This window comes from Panulirus ornatus, unplaced genomic scaffold (assembly GCF_036320965.1).
Source record: "Panulirus ornatus isolate Po-2019 unplaced genomic scaffold, ASM3632096v1 CTG_3313_pilon, whole genome shotgun sequence".
Lineage (NCBI taxonomy): Eukaryota > Metazoa > Arthropoda > Malacostraca > Decapoda > Palinuridae > Panulirus > Panulirus ornatus.
Window position 1 is genome coordinate 1 of NW_027264498.1, and position 14783 is coordinate 14783.

General features: G+C 39.0%; 1 protein-coding gene and 1 long non-coding RNA gene across 3 annotated transcripts; both read right to left on the reverse strand.

Annotated features, from left to right (window-relative positions):
* Nucleotides 1-6: 6 nt before the first annotated feature.
* Nucleotides 7-8867, reverse strand: LOC139748455 (uncharacterized). Of its 2 annotated transcripts, none has more exons than XR_011712683.1 (4): nt 7736-8867; nt 6386-6645; nt 5964-6144; nt 7-2215 (listed from the first exon to the last, which is right to left on the reverse strand). It is a non-coding gene; the product is annotated as an uncharacterized lncRNA (long non-coding RNA). The 2 variants fall into 2 exon arrangements; XR_011712682.1 differs by having other exon boundaries at nt 6386-6648.
* A 3662-nt stretch (nt 8868-12529) lies between these two features.
* LOC139748456 (uncharacterized) lies at nt 12530-12892 on the reverse strand (the record flags this gene model as incomplete). The annotated part of the gene is made up of 1 exon (XM_071661546.1): nt 12530-12892. A coding segment is annotated over one exon (363 nt), but the record flags the coding sequence as incomplete, so codon positions are not given.
* Nucleotides 12893-14783: the final 1891 nt, after the last annotated feature.

A 14783-nucleotide genomic window follows, 5' to 3' on the forward strand; every position in this document is an offset into this window, starting at 1 on the left:
CTCATCTATATGCTTACCCAAAGTGTGGAAATATCCAGTTCACCCTAATCTTAAGAGCTTGTATGCATAGTTAACTAGCAATATCTCAACTGTACAGTTTTAGCCATATGGTTGCCTACATCCAATTAAACATTAACAATTTCATTCACTTATCCATATATCCTCTTTGTCAACCCATTCTTACTCATTCTCTTCACCTGTCCAAATTATTTCAACACATCCTCTTAATTATTTCCCAACTCATGCATTCCTTCAATCTTTATGAGGCTCCTGTAGCACTTAGTGATGTTGTGTGTGTGCATGTGTGTCCATGTGCAGAGACTGCAGGGACATTAAGTTGTAAGTCCTTAATGTCTTCATTATGGTAGTTGCACTGTGGCCATTAAGGTTCTTAGGCTATGTTGAAACTGTGTGTTTAGTGTTGTAGGGATGGTTTGTTGTCCGGAGCACAGACAAGAAAGTGTGACTCATGTTTATCTGGGGAGTGTGGCAAAGTGATGGGTGTGTGTCTGGTGCACTGGAGTTTGATAAAATGTAGGGAGGGCAGTTTTTTTTAGTGCTTATCAGGTCATATCAATGTGTGTGTGTTTCATCAATGTTATATTTGTTGGGGTGAAGAGATCCATTAGTAGAGTTTTACTGAAGTGTAAGGCAGTGGCAAGCTTTTTAATTCTACTTAGGGGTTGGTGGCTATTTATGAAGTAGTTTCAGCAAGAGGGGTCTAGTGCTGTTGTTATTACAATAAGGTGCAATATCCCATGGTATCAATTGAAATTCCCTATAGTTTCAGATCACCTTTCAGGGATAATGGACTGTAGAATCTCATCACTTCTAAATAAATCATAAAGGATGACTGTGTGTGTGATGTATCATTTTTATTATGTATGCCCAGAGCTCCATTTATGGAGTTCTTGCAGCTTCTGGGCTGCACTGCATTCAGTACCCAGGAAAAGAGACTCCTCTGAAGTGACACATTCCTTAATGAGACTGTACTTTTTTTTTCACGTACAACAAGACAATCTCGCTGAAGGTGACTTTCTACACTTGACGTGACCTCATGCAGGCAGAATTAAGTAACACCTGTGAAGCAAGTATGTTGAAATGAAAAAAAAAAATTTTCCAACTTTGCAACAAATCCATCCTTCTTGAATTTTTTTTTTATTTAATGAAGTAAATCTCATGAAAAGAGTTTAGTATGATACTACATCATTCTTTGAACGGCATCTGATGGCAAAGACCTTGAGTATTAACAAGAAATTATCCTGTCCTCAAAAGAGGAATTTGGCATCTGACAGGCCCTTGACATAACATTTTATCTGTGGCTGGTGGACCCACATATTTCATGAAAATAAAAGGTGACTACATATCACAAGAATGGTCTATCCATCTTAATTAAAGTATATTCATCAACAATGTTAAGCCACACACTGACTGTCATACATCAAACACAACACTGCTGCACTAGTGTACACAATACTGGGACAGCTTCCATACAAGGTCAAGATATGCATTAATGCATATCATCCTACAATGATTAAAGGCATAACTAATTGTATCAAGTAATTAATGGTAATTTTTCCTAAAGGCTCCAGTCATGAACAAAAGTCCACACCAAGGCTGGGCCTTAATTGAAATATAGAGAGAATCATGAAGGGGAAAAAGAAAAGACAAGGCAAAGTATTTACGAATCTTGAAGGAGTGAAAACCTGTCTTTTAAAATTACCAAGTCATAGTTACTGAGAAAGACATGAAAAGGTAGAGAGTTCTCAAGCTTTGTTGTGTAAGGAAAGAAGCAGTTATCAAAACAGCACACCCTTGAGTTTCTAATGGTCACACAGCAATCATGTGAAGCAGTAGCTTGCCAACTATTGTATGGTTTAGCTAGTGGTGGGGCACACAAGCAATCAGCTCTTGGAAGCAAAAACCAAAAAAATTGATCCTGTAAAGTGTCGTGTTTACCCCAACTGTACAGTATTACATATGTAACTACTTTACAGTAATCACTCTCACCCTGCATGTATGATCACTACATTTCTCTTCATCAGATTTGTCTCCGCGGTCATTGTCGTGGTCACAGCGCCATCGGCTTGGGATGCATTTGTTATTGTTGCAGCGGAACTCACTCTCTGAACACTCACGATATTGGTTGCGGCACATATCCTCATTCTCATCAGAGCTATCACCACAATCATTCTCAAAGTCACAAAGCCAGCGTCTGAAAATAGGATATTAGATTTTGAAAAAAGCATTGATGAATGAGTAACATTTATCTTTCCTTCATTTCATCAACTTGTCCACAAAGAACCAACACACTCAAAATAATTTGGCCTTTACACATTTTTTTCCCCTATATTTGTTAATTTGCTACTCAATTCCTTTGATTTTTTTTTTTTTATACTTTGTCGCTGTCTCCCGCGTTTGCGAGGTAGCGCAAGGAAACAGACGAAAGAAATGGCCCAACCCCTCCCCCCATACACATGTATATACATACGTCCACACACGCAAATATACATACCTACACAGCTTTCCATGGTTTTCCCCAGACGCTTCACATGCCTTGATTCAATCCACTGACAGCACGTCAACCCCGGTATACCACATCGCTCCAATTCACTCTATTCCTTGCCCTCCTTTCACCCTCCTGCATGTTCAGGCCCCGATCACACAAAATCTTTTTCACTCCATCTTTCCACCTCCAATTTGGTCTCCCTCTTCTCCTCGTTCCCTCCACCTCCGACACATATATCCTCTTGGTCAATCTTTCCTCACTCATTCTCTCCATGTGCCCAAACCACTTCAAAACACCCTCTTCTGCTCTCTCAACCACGCTCTTTTTATTTCCACACATCTCTCTTACCCTTACGTTACTCACTCGATCAAACCACCTCACACCACACATTGTCCTCAAACATCTCATTTCCAGCACATCCATCCTCCTGCGCACAACTCTATCCATAGCCCACGCCTCGCAACCATACAACATTGTTGGAACCACTATTCCTTCAAACATACCCATTTTTGCTTTCCGAGATAATGTTCTCGACTTCCACACATTCTTCAAGGCCCCCAGAATTTTCACCCCCTCCCCCACCCTATGATCCACTTCCGCTTCCATGGTTCCATCCGCTGCCAGATCCACTCCCAGATATCTAAAACACTTCACTTCCTCCAGTTTTTCTCCATTCAAACTCACCTCCCAATTGACTTGACCCTCAACCCTACTGTACCTAATAACCTTGCTCTTATTCACATTTACTCTTAACTTTCTTCTTCCACACACTTTACCAAACTCAGTCACCAGCTTCTGCCGTTTCTCACATGAATCAGCCACCAGCGCTGTATCATCAGCGAACAACAACTGACTCACTTCCCAAGCTCTCTCATCCCCAACAGACTTCATACTTGCCCCTCTTTCCAAAACTCTTGCATTTACCTCCCTAACAACCCCATCCATAAACAAATTAAACAACCATGGAGACATCACACACCCCTGCCGCAAACCTACATTCACTGAGAACCAATCACTTTCCTCTCTTCCTACACGTACACATGCCTTACATCCTCGATAAAAACTTTTCACTGCTTCTAACAACTTTCCTCCCACACCATATATTCTTAATACCTTCCACAGAGCATCTCTATCAACTCTATCATATGCCTTCTCCAGATCCATAAATGCTACATACAAATCCATTTGCTTTTCTAAGTATTTCTCACATACATTCTTCAAAGCAAACACCTGATCCACACATCCTCTACCACTTCTGAAACCACACTGCTCTTCCCCAATCTGATGCTCTGTACATGCCTTCACCCTCTCAATCAATACCCTCCCATATAATTTACCAGGAATACTCAACAAACTTATACCTCTGTAATTTGAGCACTCACTCTTATCCCCTTTGCCTTTGTACAATGGCACTATGCACGCATTCCGCCAATCCTCAGGCACCTCACCATGAGTCATACATACATTAAATAACCTTACCAACCAGTCAACAATACAGTCACCCCCTTTTTTAATAAATTCCACTGCAATACCATCCAAACCTGCTGCCTTGCCGGCTTTCATCTTCCGCAAAGCTTTCACTACCTCTTCTCTGTTTACCAAATCATTTTCCCTAACCCTCTCACTTTGCACACCACCTCGACAAAAACACCCTATATCTGCCACTCTATCATCAAACACATTCAACAAACCTTCAAAATACTCACTCCATCTCCTTTCACATCACCACTACTTGTTATCACCTTCCCCATTTGCGCCCTTCACTGAAGTTCCCATTTGCTCCCTTGTCTTACGCACTTTATTTACCTCCTTCCAGAACATCTTTTTATTCTCCCTAAAATTTAATGATACTCTCTCACCCCAACTCTCATTTGCCCTTTTTTTCACCTCTTGCACCTTTCTCTTGACCTCCTGTCTCTTTCTTTTATACATCTCCCACTCAATTGCATTTTTTCCCTGCAAAAATCGTCCAAATGCCTCTCTCTTCTCTTTCACTAATACTCTTACTTCTTCATCCCACCACTCACTACCCTTTCTAATCAACCCACCTCCCACTCTTCTCATGCCACAAGCATCTTTTGCGCAATCCATCCTTTGATGTATCCTTCAAAATAATCTACAAATACTTAAAGCAGACAATACCATTCATCTGATTTTTACTTGCTTGCTATTTCCAGCATTAGCTAGGTAGCATTATTTGAACGTAGCAAAAAAGTTTATTTCTTATTCAACTTGTAACTCTGGAAGTAAAAAAAACAAAACATATCAAACACAGTGTTTCTTTCACAATCCATGACTCATTCCTACATATCATCTTGAAATGTATCTTACTTTGTTCACACCAGCAGATGCTTGTTACCAACATAATAATGGATTAATGCAAAAGCATATTAATGTAAAATCCACTGTTAATTATGCATGACCTAAGAAATATGCACACTAATGGAAGTGGATATGCTAAAAGAATATATGTGTGTGCAGCCATGTACCTTAGTATAAACACAATCCAGTCATCAAGAATACTTTTTTGTTTTTTCATGGGCATTTATCACAGGGTCAAGCAGTAAGGAATAATCATGTCAACCATTCATCAAATAACGGACTATCTAAAGGAGAAAAAGGCAAAAATGTGGTGAAAGAGAAAATGGCTTAAGTTAGGGAGTATGACTGGGGAAAGCTGATGGGATGATTAGTTTTTCACTGAATTCCTGTCAAGACAAAAGCTGGAAGAGGAGTGTCAGCGGAGGGGAGGGAGAGGATGGCTAGAATTCCTTCCCTGCTGTATTATTTTCCAAAAGAAAGAACAGATCAAGTATTCAAGTGAGAATTTTTTCCCTCTAAGGCTCTGTTGATGCTACCTCGCTCACACAGCAAATGGCAAGCATGTATGAAAAAGAATTACATATATTACAAGAAATAAAAAAATAAGTAAAAATTATACCAAGTATACAGATACAATACCAATCTAGGCTCATCAGAAAGATCAGCATCTAAACAAAAACAATTTCTTGGTCCCTAGGAATTTTGACTGAAAATCTACCTATATTATGGAATAATCATGGAAACATTTTAAATGACAAAATACCTGATGACACTTTAAAAGAGTATGTAACTGTGATGAAAGCAGAAAATGCCGTTTAAATAAAAAAAAAATTTTACTACCGGTCAAAAACGCCCAACTTTTCCATGAAGTTTTAAACATTTCCCGCGGTTAAATCCATATTTAAAAAAAATCAACCATTAACGGAATTAAACGGTGCCCTGACAATGGCTTAATCCCTATATATAAAAAGAAAAACTGTCTTATTAACGCAAACACTCGCAGGGCTATCGCAATTAACCCAGTGATTTCGACTAATTGTTGAACGACCCAACCCGACGTTACAATCAGGAAAAACTGAAAAAAAGAAAAATAGCTGGAATCCTACTGAAATAAACCATGTTTTCTGCTTACCTCTGCCTCGGCCACACTGTCTGGTGGTGGTGGTGTGGTGATTTGACCACTTCTAACAGTTTTAGGGGTCAATGGCGCTCGTCATCCACCGAGTCACGTAAATCCCTCTTGCCACTTCGCTGATAAGGACTGGTTCAGTTTTCGTGGAACGGACGTACGAATATGCCTTTACAACAAGTACCTGAAGACAAAGTTAAATTAATTGGTTTTCCAAGAAAATGTACTGTACACCAACGAGAGGCACTTTACACCACAGGTAGCCAGAGAGCAACTGAGCCCGACAGCGCCGTCCGGCACCAACGTCCAGACCACATCGCTGCCAGACGTAGCATATTCATAAAGTTGCTCTAATTACACACATTGCACGTTTATTTAGGACATCTGTTATCGTAATTTTAGTATTTGAAAATCATAATACATACTGTTACGAACACGGGTGTTTGTGTCCACGTGGTTCGTATGTGTGTCTTGGTGTATCTCTGTGTAAGGCGTCTTGGTGTAGGGAGCGGCTTCTATCGGCCCGGATCTCACTTTCCCTGACCGTGTTGTTTGCTTTAGTAATCATGTCTTGACCCAGACCTTGAACAGCCCAGTAACACCCACACGTCAGGTCGACGGCGTCAGGTCGACGGCGTCAGGTCCAACCATGGGAACTGCTACGGTATGTCGTCACGTGCGTTCGCTGCTGGCGTGGACAAAGGAACAGAGGAGTTTGGATGCACGCCACATATGTAGGCCGGACCTTAAACAATACTAAAATTCTAAGAAAATTCGTGTCAGGAGGTGTAAAATAAGTACTTTTCAAAAACGATGGATACGCTGTGGGCAACGCTGATGGAAAGAATGATTAAAGGCTGGGCATTTAAGAGCTAGGTTTTAATAACAGCGAACTTTACTACGGTGTTTTTTTTTTTATTATTATTATTATTATCATTCAGCAAGCTCTTCCTCTAGCAAATTTAGGGATTAACTGCGTTTTGATAAATACATAAAGTACTGATGTACAAAGGAATATATGAGCTGGACACGATGAAACGCATACGATAAACTTGTCATAATGTCATTGTTTGGTTGATTATCACGAATACTCAAAACTTCATTCTCGAATGATTTGTCAAATACATCATTGTTTTATAGTCTTTGTAATACGCAGAACAATGTAGAACCCCCCCCCCCCCGCTTCAGCGAGGTAAAGCCAGGAAAACAGACAACAAAAGGCCACATTCGTTCAAACTCAAGTCTCTGTCATGTAATAATGCACCGAAATTACAGCTCCCTTTCCACATCCAGGCCCCTATGATCGTTAACCCAGCCACACGGGTCAAACTACCTTTACGCCCATCTGCTCGTTAACACCGTAGCTTAAATAAAAATCTTGACCAAATTAGCTTGTCAACATTCTAAAACCATCGGGCAAATCCCATTTAGGAAACCAATGTGCACTACTGTCCAGAAATTCGAAAAAAAAATTTACTACAGGTCAAAAACGCCCGACTTTTTTAACAGTTTAAACATTTTCCGCTATGTTAAATCCATAAAAAAAATTTAACCAATAACGGAATTAAACGGTGCCCTGACAATGGCTTAATCCCAATATATATATATAAAGTAAAACTGTCTTATTAACGCAAACACTCGCAGGGTCATCGCAATTAACCCAGTGATTTCGACTAATTGTTGAACGACCTAACCCGACGTTACAATCAGGAAAACACTGAAAAAAAAGAAAAATAGCTGAAAACCTACCAAAATTAACCAAGATTTCTGCTTACCTCTGCCTCGGCCGCACTATCTGGTGGTGGTGAGGTGATGAATATGATTAAACAGACTTGACCACTTCTAACTGCTTTACGGGTCAATCGCGCGCGTCATCCACCTAGTCACGTAAATCCCTCTTGCCACTTCGCTGATAAGGACTGGTTCAGTTTTCGTGGAACGGACGTACGCATATGCCTTTACAACAAGTACCTAAAGACAAAGTTACATTAATTGGTTTTCCAAGAAAATGTACCGTACACCAACACGAGCGAAACTTTACACCACGGTAGCAAGAGAGCAACTGAGCCCGACAACGCCGTCCGGCACCAACATCCACACCACATCGCTGCCAGACGTAGCATATTCATAAAGTTGCTCTCATTAAACACACATTGCATGTTTATTTAGGACATCTGTTATCGTAGTTAATAATTTTCGTATTCGAAAATCACAATACATACTCAAATTCTAAGAAAATTCCTGTCAAGAGGTGTAAAATAAGTACTTTTCAAAAACGATGGATACGCTGTGGGCAACGCTGATGGAAAGAATGGGTAAAGGCTGGGCATTTAAGAGCTGGGTTTTAATAACAGCAAACTTTACTGCGGTGTATTTTTATTATCATTCAGCAAGCTCTTCTTCTAGCAGATTTAGAGATTAACTGCGTTTTGATAAATACATAAAGTACTAATGTACAAAGGAATATACGAGGTGGACACGATGAAACGCATACGATAAACTTGAAATTCATTGTTTGTTGGATTATCACGAATACTCAAAACTTCATTCTCGAATGATTTGTCAAATACATTATTGTTTTATAGTCTTTGTAATATGCAGAACAAAGTAGAATAACCCCCCGCTTCTGCGAGGTAACGCCAGGAAAACAGACAACAAAGGCTCTGTCATGTAATAATGCACCGAAACCACTGCTCCCTTTCCACATCCAGGCCCCACACACCTTTCCATAGTTCACCCCAGACTTTTCATATGTCCTGGTTCAATCCATTGACAGCACGTCGACCCCAGTATACCACATCGTTCCAAATCACTCTATTCCTTGCACGCCTCTCACCTCCCTGTATGTTAAGGCTCCAATTGCTCAATTTCTTTCACTCCTTCCTTCCACCTCCAATTTGGTCTCCCGCTCCTCTTTGTAAATCTTTCCTCACTCATTGTCTGCATATGTCTAAAACATTTCAACACACCCTCTCCCGCTCTCTCGACCAGGTTTTTTTATTATTATTTCCTCACATCTCACCCTTTCGTTACTTAAACCACCGCATGCTACATATTGTCCTCAAACATTTCATTTCCAACACATCCACCCTCTTCCACACAACTCTTATCTACAGCCCATGCCTCGCAACCATATAATAAATGAACAAGTACACAGCTAAGTTTTCCTAGTTGTGTGTATGTCAACTGTTGTATTACTGTAAAGCAACAATCATGAAAACATTCATCACAATGTTTGCCGTTACATACATAATCTATGTTAACACGGTATCATTGCAATTCAAGTATTGTACTTTAGATCACTTAATCTTCACAATTGAGTACATAATGTATGTCAACACAATACAACTGCAACTTAGCCGATTTGTAACTGTGTATCATGTAATGTTCACTGAATCACCACTAATGTACAAATCATAAAATTTGCTTTATGAAACTTTCTGCACTATGTAGACAGACTTCACTCATGTGCTTATCCAAACTATAGAAGTATCCAGCCCTTCCTTGGTTTTAATCTCTTCTGTGATGATTGAGCCAGTAACAACTATCAACCCTAGTTTTGTAAGTCCTCAATTGTATATTTTCAACTGAATGGTTGCCTACATTCAATAAAGTGTTCTTTAATTGTTTAGTTACACACACGCACCGCCTTGGTGTAGCCATTATTAGCATTGCTGACCATGAGTCAACATGGGCCAGCCTCGGTTAAGGTTTGCATGGGTACCAACCACACCCATGCAAGCCTACACCTAAATCAAGGGATCATCCTCTCCTTGGAGATGGTCGATAAATGGGTCCATATAGCTATAGGGTGAATACATACACAGCAGTAAAGACAAGTTATATAAGGCTATGAGATGGGGTAATCCATGTGTAAAACTCTCTCACTGTAATACACAGTCACACACACTTCAACCACCCACATGCTTATCAACACTTTAAATGAGTCTTTATTCACAAAAAATTATGTCCAAACTATGAGCATGAGTCATACATACTTTCACTTTTTGTTTTGAACTTGGTGAGGATAAATGAGCTCCAATCTCTTGACTTACCATGCCTCCTTCATTCCTGATGTTGCAGAATGATACAATAATTCTACATACTTTCTCAAAGCAATGACATGGGGTAATCCATGTTAGTATGTTATCGCAGTATGGCAAAATGTTATCGCGGTATGTCTAAATGGTTGAGAGGGTAGGATGATATACCACTGCAATATGAGGGCTGATTAAATGACTTATTCAATACTGGAAAGTGACAAGTGATGATCAAGCCTAATTTTAAAGATAATGTTGCTCTTCTGAAGAACTTTTTCTGGGAGCTTATTTCATGCAACAATAATGCCATTGTCAAAGAAATATTTCTTATTGTCCAGACTAACTTTGTGACCTCTTAAGTTTCAGCCATTTCCTCCCATTGGTAATGCTGGCACAACTATAAAGAAATTTTCAGTATCAAAATTGTTGAATCCTTCAAATACTCTAAAACACTAATTGCTTAGGAAGGACAAGTTTTATGGTTTGTTATGCAAGGAAGGAAGAATAAGTTCAGCAGCTTTCTCTTCATTGCTTCAAATTTAAGAATATCCCTACTTAAGTGAGGGGCTCAGAACCACTGTATGTTTGAGGTGTGGTGTAACTAGACTTGGGTACAATGATGATATCACATCCCTGCTTTTGTACGGAAAGTTTGTTAAATCCTAACATCTTATTTGCTTTCTTGACAGTTTCATTACTGTGCTTGGAGAATTTGAAGTTATTGGAGTTAGTGACCCATAGATCTCTTGCACTAGGGATGCCCTTTACCTTGTGGCTCATCATTTCATAATAAAAATTGTTTGAGGTTTTCTATTTGTTATAGGGGTCATAAACAGATAAATAGCATTATGGTGTTTGGTCTGATAGATCCATGGATAGTGTGGGGATTAAATAACCTTTAAATAATAAATGGCCTTCAGATCATGGTAATGCAGGGAAGCTCTCCATCTGTCAGCTGGATTTTGGTGGTCTAGAGATTTGGTACCTTTAATATGAAATACTTATAATAAATAATTTTTGTTTTGATGAAAGCAATATCTTTACACTGATGTAAATTTAATCTACATTTTCAGTACATTGCAATTAGAGCTTTTTTAATCTGTTATTCTCCAATGGGTCTGTTGGACACCCAAAGATGGTAAAAGTGTTTTAGACATATGCAATAGTATTTTAAGGTTAAGTTTGTTTTTGTGTGTACGTATGTATGATTTTGATTTTTTTTCCCTCAAATTTACCCCCAACCTCTATGCAGGACAACAAAACTACCATTTCATTTTTTGTTACTATTAATTATTGCACCACCTGCAACAATGGAAACATAACATAATACAACCACATCACAAAGGTAGGGTTAAAATAGGACTCGTCATGACAGGTCACTTAATACACATGACACTGAAAATACTGTCAAATGTTGACAAACTGAGTAAATGACCTACAATAAACTCTCCACTCTCACTGTCAATTGTAATAAATCAAATACATCTTTAATATGTACATGTTATTATTTACAATAAAATGTCTATAGGAAAAATTCCATTGGTAAAAGCAGTGATGCCTCTGCAGAATACAAGCCCTGGACATGGCAAAAGGGGCTAAAGGTGGGTACTTTAAGTTTTAAAATAAATCTCACCATCTCTTTTTGTAAAATTCTGCTAGAGAATCAACCAAACATGGAATCATCATCTACAAGGCTCTTACCAAAGGTCAGTTCATTGATTAAGATTCACTAACCCATAATCAACAAAATATTGTACATAAAAATTCACCTCAAGTAAGTACATCATTAATACTCCTACCACATGGAATGTGTCATAATATTATTGTGGACGGTTTGGATTCATTATAAAATACATATGTCACCTCAGATATGAAATCTAAATTCATTGAATGCCTCTAAAACAACACATGGTTAGCAATGAGAGATAAATAGGAGGAAAATGTATATATATATATATATATATATCTATGGTAAAATCAGGACCATTTCTGTAAACTAGAGACCTTTGGCCCTAATCATAGAAAAAATCTTCATACAACAAAGATGAAAATATACAAACTCTATGTGTTTGTGTAAAAATAGAGTAATTTACATGTAAATTATTTCCATCCAATGCATTAACTACATTGTACATTTCAAAAATTATAACCATTACTCCAAACAGTTCACCTATACTTTTTCAGTTACAAACAGATTTTATGAATATCCTCAATATCAGGTGTGAGTCAACCCTCTCCTCCCCCCATTTCACCAACCCCTTCATACACTGAGCACCAAAGACCATTTTGGTACATTGTTAGAAATTTAAGAAATTCCTGAAATTATTTTCTTTACAAAATATGAGAAGTGTAGCAATACAATAAATCTCAATTTGTGAAAAACAGCACAACAGATTCAATTGTTCATCTGGCTTTCCTTTAATATTCAATTATCAATATCAGGTTTGCATTTGGGACGGCATCCCTAAGCACAAGTAGTGGCAGTCACTTGGCCCATAAGTTCAGAATATAACACATCATTATACAGTCTTAGCATTCAGAGTTATCATCCTCCACCACTAGCTTTTGCGTATCCTTACCAGTGTCATTACATGAAGGACTAAGCTCTTTTTTACGAATCTGTATGTTGGGTGAAGTTTTTTGCATCATTGCTGATGGAGAAAGAACAGCTAGGGCTGGAGATTGAGTTGTACCATTGCTGGTTTCCTGATTCTCCACACCACTGTAACTTTTAACCTTGCTGGTATCAAAGGGTACCTCATACAAGCCTTTCGTGTTTGCCTGTTCTGCTGGCGCTCCATCTATTGACCCCATGGCATCATACATAGGGTTGCTAAAATTGTGATTCTTTGTAGCCACCTCACCAAGACTAACATCTCCTTCTAAAGGCACCTGTTAGATGGAAATTGATTGAAAGCATTAATATTAGTATCAATGAAACATGTTAACAACTTCCAGTGAGAAAAAATAATACAGTTGCATGCAACTGCTATATATTCTAAGTGACAGAAATGGATACATCAGTTTTTGAGAGAAAAAAAAAAAAAATTGATATATAGAGCTAAAAAGAAACTGAATATTCATGAACTAAAAACAAAATTAAAAGTTGATTAAAGCTGATACAATAAGGAATTCTATAAGCTAATAACACCTCTGAACATCTTACTGGAAACTTTAAGCAAATCTATCATTTAAGTAGAGCCAGATACTTAAACCCATGAAAGAAGGAGGGAGAGAGAAAAATGGCCCATCCACTCATATACACGTATATATACATAAACGCCCACACGTCCACATACACATACATATATATATACATGTACATATTCACACTTGCTTGCCTTCATCCATTCCCAGCGCTATCCTGCCCCACAGGAAACAGCATTGCTACCCCCTGCTTCAACAAGGTAGTGCCATAAAAATGAACTAAAAAGGCCACATTCATTTACACTCAGTCTCTAGCTGTCATGTGTAAAGCACCAAAACCACAGCTCCCTATCCACATCCAGGCCCCACAGACATTTCCATGGTTTACCCTGGACGCTTCACATGCCCTAGTACAGTCCATTGACAGCACCTCGACCCCGCTATACCACATCGTTCCAATTCATTCTATTCCTTGCATGCCTCTCACCCTCCAGCATTTCCAGCCCCAATTGCTCAAAATCTTTTTCACTCCATCCTTCCACCTCTAATTTGGTCTCCTGCTCCTCCTTGATCCCTCCACCTCTAACACATATATCCTCTTTGTCAATCTTTCCTCACTCATTCTCTCCCATATGTCCAAATCATTTCAACACACCCTCTTCTGCTCTCTCAACCACACTCTTTTTATTTCCACACATCTCTCTTACCCTTTCATTAATTACTCGAACAAACCACCTCACACCACATATTGTTTTCAAACATTTCATTTCCAACACATCCACCCTCCTCTGTACAACCCTATCTATAGCCCATGCCTCGCAACCATATAACATTGTTGGAACTACTATTCCCTCAAACAAACCAATTTTTGCTTTCCAAGATAACGTTCTTTCCTTCCACACATTCTTCATTGTTCCCAGACCCTTAGCCCCCCCTCCTCCACTCTGTGACTCACTTCCATGGTTCCATTTGCTGCTAAGTCCACTCCCATATATCTAAAAACACTTCACTTCCTCTAATTTTTTTCCATTCAAACTTACATCCTAATTAACTTGTCCCTCAACCCTACTAAAGCTAATAACCTTGCTCTTATTCACATTTACTCTCAACTTTCACCTTTCACACACATTTCCAACCTCAGTCACCGACTTCTGCAGTTTCTCACTTGAATCAGCCAATAGAGCTGTATCATCACTGAACAACAACTGGCTCATTTCCCAGGCCCTCTCATCCCCAACAGACTGCATACTTGCCCTCTCTCCAAAACTCTTGCATTTACCACCCTAACCACACCATCCATAAACAAATTATATATATATATATATATATATATATATATATATATATATATGGTGTGAGGTGGTTTGATCGAGTGAGTAACGTAAGGGCAAGAGAGATGTGTGGAAATAAAAAGAGCGTGGTTGAGAGAGCATAAGAGGGTGTTTTGAAGTGGTTTGGGCACATGGAGAGGATGAGTGAGGAAAGATTGACCAAGAGGATATATGTGTCGGAGGTGGAGGGAACAAGGAGAAGAGGGAGACCAAATTGGAGGTGGAAAGATGGAGTGAAAAAGATTTTGTGTGATCGGGGCCTGAACATGCAGGAGGGTGAAAGGAGGGCAAGGAATAGAGATTAA